Here is a 7,357-nt window from a genome sequence, read left to right on the forward strand (position 1 = left end):
ACAAGAACTCCTAAAGAAGCGTACTGTATTTAAGGGATGTAAAAGGAAATTGAAAGGGTGGGAGAACCGAAAGACAAGTGGAAAATATGAAAGCGAGAAGGGGTTGGAGTCTGAAATAATTTTCTTGGCCGTTACTCGGATAGCGCTGCAGGACTGGAACGAATCCATGGTTAATAAAGTTCATTTGGATAAACAGCCCCACCTAAAAGCCGGCTGCTGATTCTGTGGAGAGTCTCTAAGAGAGTATAAATAAATCACGTGTCTCCTTTAAGAATGTAACACATAACACGCTAAACAACACAGAAGCTTCTGGGGAGAAATGCAGGAGGGTGAGGACCTGGGCTGCCTCTGTCTTCCTAATCCTGAAGCCTTTGTTTCTTCAAGGGGCCGTGACTCTTAAACTCTCACATAAGGAAATGATTTATTTCCAACTATGGGGTGCACAGAGCAATATCAGAGTCTGCCCGTCACGGTTTCCAAGCAGAAAGTTGACATCCGTCTCAACTTTAACATGCCAGTGCTTTTGGTGTAAATAAGATTGCTAGCCTTCTCCCTTGGATTATGAATTATGCATGGGTTTCTTAGTCCTTTGGTCCAAGTCACATGTCTAAAAATAAAATCAGAATTAATGGGAAGTCGAGGGCTTATTTTCACAAACAGGGGGCCCTCTGTGTCGGCCCAAGCAAATTTAAAAAACGCAGGAGGATAAATATTCATCGTATGGTTTGGATGAAATTTGAATTTGATTATTTTTCTGCTCCTCATGCATTATAAAAAAGGATAACATTATTAAGAGAAAATAGCCTCTGTAAGATTGGCTTTAAATATATTCACACCACAACCGAAATCAGTATAAATGCTGTTATTTCCATTAAATATACAATAGTTCATCATTGTGTTCACAGCCCAGTTACAAGGCTCCTAATTCTGCAACGACTTTTGGTTTCTTAGAATAAAGGAGACATCCAACACACTGAAGAATAAGGTATCTCCCATTTAAACTTTAAAGTTGGGTGTATAGAGCTGGAGAGAAGCACAGGGAATTGTGGGAAGATTCCAAACACAGAGCTGCGGTGATCAGAGTGCAGTACAGCTGAACCATGGGGTGTGCGTGGCTTTGTGTTTCCCCCTGTCATCCTATTAGAGAAACGTGTACATGCTCCACAATCGAGTCTGAAAGAACAGCTGAGAACCACAGCCTCAGCCCCGTACCTTGACAAATGGGCAGACGGTCCCACGTTCCGTCATCGCGACATAATGAAGCCATGTTGTACAGGTCAGGGTACCGGATCTTGAATCCTTCATGACAAGTGATGATTAATTTATCTCCATGTCTGTATGTCTTGTTATGAATCTCAGCATCTTCAATTTGCGGAATGCGGCAATCTGCAATTGCATAAAAAAGGACACATTATTTTTGGAATTCAAACAGTTGTGGTTCACAGCTTCACAAGAAAGCTCTTAGTTTCACACCTGGTCTCAACCTACACGGCGATCTGATAAATGGTTCCTTATTTGTCACTAGACTCAGGTCCCAAGGGCAAGCAGCAGAAGCTGCAGAACCTGCTTCACAGAGAAATAGGAAGGGGGTCGAGGTCCATGTCCAAAAGGAACCTTGTTTTCCGCCCGCGACACTTTACACTTTACAGTTGAGCTTACAAGCAATTTTGGAAACGAGTGAAGAAAGACAAAAGCTGGGGATTCACCTGAACTATCTAGCTGATTGCCCACTTGGCTGTTTGTGGACCATGCACTGCACCAAACAGCCTGGCTGGCTGCTCTCGCCTGGTCCTCCCGCCTCTGCCTGTGGTGCGAGGGCCTGGGCCTGAGAAGAAAATGTGCTTTGCAGAAGAGCAGGGGGCCGAGCTGGGGCTGCATTTGCTATTAGCATTTCCCATCCACCTTATCTGTTTTTAAAAAGATAATAAATAGAGCAGCACATACTACCGCCAATATCACAAAAGACTCAGAGAAAGCAACTGTTGCCTTTGAAAAATGAAGTCAGAGCAGAATGCAGGTGGCTGGGAGGGGAAGAGGCCACGGGGTCAGGAGAAGGGTGTTGCGGGGGACAATCATGCAACACAATGATTAAAAGAGAAAATAAAACTAATCAATTGTGGGGCTTCCCTGGTGGCGCAGTGGTTGAGAGTCCGCCTGCCGATGCAGGGGACACGGGTTCGTGCCCCAGTCCGCGAAGATCCCACATGCCGCGGAGCAGCTGGGCCCGTGAGCCATGGCCGCTGAGCCTGCGAGTCCGGAGCCTGTGCTCCGCAACGGGAGAGGCCACAACAGTGAGAGGCCCGCGTACCGCAAAAAAACAAAAAACAAAAAAGCAAAAAAACCTAATCAATCGTAACTATCCGCTTCTAACTCTAGCTACCTCCAGTTTACCCTGCAGGCCAGTCTACTCTACGCTGGGAAGTTGGGGTCCTGCTCCCTCTGGCCCCTCCCCCTCTAAACACCGCCCAACTAAGCCCATCTAATTTTTTTTTTTAAATATATATTGGAGTAGAGTTGATTAACAACGTTGTTGTGTTCGTTTCAGGTGTACAGCAAGGTGATTCAGTGATATGTACATATGTATCTTTTCAAATTCTTTTCCCATGTAGATTATTGCAGAATGTTGAACCGAGTTGCCCGTGCTATACAGTAGGTCTCTGTTGGTTATCCATTTTAAATATAGCAGTGTGTACACGTCAGTCCCATCTGGTTTAAGTCACTTTGTTCACCACGTGTCTCTCTTCATCTCCTGTTTTAAAGTCTCTGGTTTTACATGCATATATGCTTGTAAGCATGAGCTATTTATTTATTTCTACGTTTAGAGTCAGGTAGATGAGTTATGTTTCCAGTTTGCTGCTACTTAGTGTTTTGAAACAAGGCAACATTTAAAAACAGCACTTTGGTGATCATAGAAGCTTCCTTCAGAAATTTCTCAGTGGGTTTCTCAGCCACTCCCCAAAGCCTACTGAATCCAGAATAGGTTGGAAGAGTATTAATAGGAAGTCTGACCTTCAAGTTCCTCTAAGCTTTGAACGGTTAGCTCTAGGGTGATGAGCCTCGGGAAGCCTGAGGCAGGTGGCTGGCCTGAGGATGCCTCTGCGAGCTGGGAACTTGGGTAGCTTTCAAAAGAGCATGTCCCGGTAGCTTTGATGTGCGGTTGAAGCTGGGTTTACTGGGGGCAATCTGACAACAACAGACTCCAGAAAACAGAATGTTAGTGACGGGAAAGCCTCGAGCAGAAGAGGCCTCCCAGGCAGAGCAGGGCCCTGGCAGCTGAGAGCGCAGGGGTGGCGGCCATTCACCATCTCCTATGAGTCCTCTGGAGGCAAACGCTTGTGAGCCCAGCTCTGCCTTGATCTCAGCCCTCGTTCCCACCATTAACTTGAGAGCAGCGACTGTGTCGCCACTTCGTCTGACGTTCCCTCCGTGCCTCCAGACCTTTGTACACACCTGGCAAAGAAAGGCTGAGGGAAGCCATGTGGACCTTTGCCCGAGAACGCTGTGCGCCTGCAGCCCCCTCGAGAGGCTGATTAACAGGCTTTCGGGGCAGTCCTGGCAGCTAAGCCTTCCCCTGAGGAAACCCATCATCAGCTCTTCCCTTTGCCTATGGATTTCAACAGAGAGAGTCTTGGCTGGAGAACTGGGCTCTGGTTTCAATCTTACCTCTCATTTTTGTGTCTCAGGTTACAGAAAGAGGTTTTCTAACTGTTCATGTTTAACCAGTAGTTTTTCTGCAAGAATAGCTGAATTCCTCCCAAATCAATCCCAGAATAATGATGACGGGAGTCACAGATAACTGACAGTTCTCTGCACACCACTGCTGCCTTCTTCTTAATGGAAAATGTGAATTACATTTTTTTCAATATCGCTATGCAGAAATTATTCACAGCAAATAAAAACACATTTGTCAAGCCATCCGTCTGTAAAATCTGGGCTGTAAATAGATCCTGTGGTAGTAACTTATATGACTAACAGTTATTTTCATGGTTGACTTAAAACTTATTCAAGAATTAACCAGTATACTCAGGAGGTGGCCAACTAGTGGCAGTAAACTCAATGGACAGAACTGGCCATTTGGACACTGTGACATATGGACACTGGCTGACCAGGAGCGGAAGCACCAAGCCTTGTTTTCAAGACTGGCTTCTCTGCATAGTGGTCTATAGTATAGAATGCTTTGAACTTCTAATTAGAATGTCACGTTTCCATAGGCAGGAGCCCGGGAATATAGGTTCAAAGGGAATTCACAGCCTCCCAAATGCGAGTAATTATGTACTCTACTCAAAGAAGAGTCAGCATAGAGAGTGATATAGGGCCAATTTACTATGTGAGTGGAACCCCATATCCACTGGGGAGTCAAAAGTTGGAGTTCAAACTCCACCAAGGTAGAGAGGCCAGAAGCGGCCGTGCCCTACGCATGAGCACAAAACTCAAACAGACTATCTCTAACAAAGCCTAACCTAAACGTTGACAGGAGAAGATACCATCCAGAGCCTTTCTAATTACTTTTTATCCAGAATGTCTGGCACCTAATCTCCCCCAGCTGAAGGAGGGTGGAGTAGAAAGAAGGCTTTGGAATAAATACATGTCCTAACCAGTTATCAGTAGCAGTCAACAACTCTGGACCTCATTTCTCTGGAAAGAAACAAACCAGGATCTTTAGTCTCTGAACAGAAACATGCAATCTTCATCAATTCTAAAGTTTCATATAGAAATAACATGATTTTCTATAGCACAAATGCATCCAGCTGACACAAAGAATTTGTAAAAACTGCTTCAAAAATATTGTTACCAAAGAAATATACCTATATAAAAAGGTCTATCAATAACTGATTCTGTCAAGTAGAATCAGGTCAACAGTCAAAACTTTTGTCTACAGGGTATCAATGGGCACTGTGGAGATAAATTCGAGGGATATCTAAAGCTTCCATTCCGGAAATCATTTTTCACCAGCCTATCCCTATCATTATTTTTGTATCTTGCTACCAGTAACAATGAGGTTTTAATATGATAAATAAATAACAGAGTGGATCAAAGGCCCTAAGGCAGTACTACACATGCATACCTACGTACAAATCAATTGATCAGATTTAGCTGCAGAGAGCAGAGTCCTAAAGGATGGAGCAGGAAAGAGAAAGAGGAATTTTAAAGAATATGTGCCATGTGTTAGATTTCCTTCTCTTTTATTTAATTAATTTATTTTTATAAATTTATTTATTTTATTTATTTATTTTTGGCTGCACTGGGTCTTCACTGCTGCGCACGGGCTTTCTCTAGTTGCGGCGAGCGGGGGCTACTCTTTGGTGTGGTGCGCAGGCTTCTCATTGCAGTGGCTTCTCTTGTTGCGGAGCACGGGCTCTAGGCACGTGGGTTTCAGTAGTTGTGGCACACGGGCTCAGTAGTTGTGGCACACGGGCTTAGCTGCTCCGCAGCATGTGGGACCTTCCCAGACCAGGGCTCGAACCCGCATCCCCTGCGTCGGCAGGCGGATTCTTAACCACTGCGCCACCAGGGAAGTCCCAGATTTGTTTCCCTTTAAAATATTAGTTATACATGAAAACAAATCTGATTCCTTAGAAATGCTATGTTCCAACATCAATATGCCCCCCAAAGTGTTCCTAGGAACATGAATACATGATACTCACACAGATTCACAATTCATATTAGCATATTAAAGGCTCTGAAAGCCTTGCTGTAAAGAATTCTACTGGACCTTGTTTAAGCCAGCACTTGTAAAGCTGTTCATTCATTCACTGAGTTATTGAGTACTTACTCTAGGCCCAGCACATTCTAGGTGCTGGGGATAGAGAGAAAGTCAAGTATCTTACTCTTATGGCATTTGCAACGAGGGAGACTGCTAACAGGCAAATTATCAGGTAAGTGAGCTAAAAAAAAAAACAGGCAATGATCACTGCTATGATGAACAAATAACAGGCAACGATCACTGCTATGATGAACACATAACAAGGTAATAGGATAGGAACTGACTTGGGCACTCCTTTAATTTGTGTAGACAGGCAAGGCGTCTCTGAGGAAATGACTTTTATTAAGCTAAGACCTAATGACAAGAAGAATCCAATCATGTGTGGACCAGGAAGAAGTTTCAGCCAGAGGGAGCAGCTGCTACAAAGGCCAGGAAAGAGCTCAGTGTCCTTAAAAACACAAAAGAAGATCAGGGGCTTCCCGGGCGGTGCAGTGGTTAAGGCTCCATGCTTCCAATGCAGGGGGTGTGGGTTCGATCCCTGGTCAGGGAAATAGGATCCCACATGCTGCACAGCATGGCCAAAAAAAAAAAAAGGCTAATCTCATGTTAAAAAAAAAAAAAGAAAATCGGTGTGCCTGCAGTAAGCAAGAGGGAGATGGAAAGTCAGATCATCCAGGGCCTTGTAGATGAGGACAGGGGATTTGGTTTTATTTTAGCGTGGCAGGAGCTCCTGGAGCTTCTAATGCATGGGCCATGACATGCTCTGTATCACGTGGGTGCATGCAGTAAAGGGCTGGCCTTGCCAAAAGGGAGTTCCGGCCTTTGCCCTCAGCTCCTGGGAATTAACTTCTAAGCCCTTGGATTGCTCTACCTGAGATGAGTATCTTTGTTTATCTGGAGCTTAGCATAGACCAGACAGTCTATGCTAACAATGTGACTTAGGCCAGGGAATGGTGGTCCCCACAGTTATCAGCTCTACTTTTGGAAGAACTGGAGACACATAAGTGGCCAACTATGTCTACATGACCAAGCCCCAGTAAAGATGCTGGACACCAAGCCTCAGGTGAGCTTCTCTGATTGTCAATACTCCGTTTTTTGTTTTTTGTTTTTTTGTTTTTTTTTTGCAGTACTTGGGCCTCTCACTGTTGTGGCCTCTCCCGTTGCGGAGCACAGGCTCCGGATGCGCAGGCCCAGCGGGCACGGCTCACTGGGCCCAGCCGCTCCGCGGCATGTGGGATCTTCCCGGACCGGGGCACGAACCCGCGTCCCCTGCATCGGCAGGTGGACTCTTCAACCACTGCACCACCAGGGAAGCCCAACTCCATGTGTTTTGACACACATTGTTGCTGGGAGAACAGGCACGGTGTGTACAGCTCCACTGGGAGAGAGCAACTGAAAGCTCATGCCTGGCGCCTCCTACACCCTGTATGCCTCTCCCCTTGGATGATTTTAATCTGTGTCCTTTTGCTGTAATAAACCATAATCATGAGTATCATCAGTCCTTCTGGTGAATTACTGAACCTGAGGATGGCCTTGGGGACTTCCAAACTTGTAGCTGGAATCAGAAGTGTTAGTCTTGGGGGGCTTCCCTGGTGGCGCAGTGGTTGAGAGTCCGCCTGCCGATGCAGGGGACGTGGGTTCGTGCCCCGGTCC

At 45.5% G+C, this 7,357-nt stretch overlaps 1 protein-coding gene across 1 annotated transcript in view; it reads right to left on the bottom strand.

Annotated features, from left to right (window-relative positions):
- SUSD4 (sushi domain containing 4) overlaps positions 1-7,357 on the bottom strand; it is a 123,753-nt gene that overhangs the window by 33,008 nt on the left and 83,388 nt on the right. Inside the window, exon 4 of the mRNA XM_007450223.1 lies at positions 1,213-1,386. Coding sequence (XP_007450285.1) covers positions 1,213-1,386 — 174 coding nt within the window. The remainder of the gene's footprint in view (positions 1-1,212; positions 1,387-7,357) is intronic.

This window comes from Lipotes vexillifer, unplaced genomic scaffold, assembly GCF_000442215.2.
Source record: "Lipotes vexillifer unplaced genomic scaffold, Lipotes_vexillifer_v1.1 scaffold203, whole genome shotgun sequence".
Taxonomy (NCBI): domain Eukaryota; kingdom Metazoa; phylum Chordata; class Mammalia; order Artiodactyla; family Lipotidae; genus Lipotes; species Lipotes vexillifer.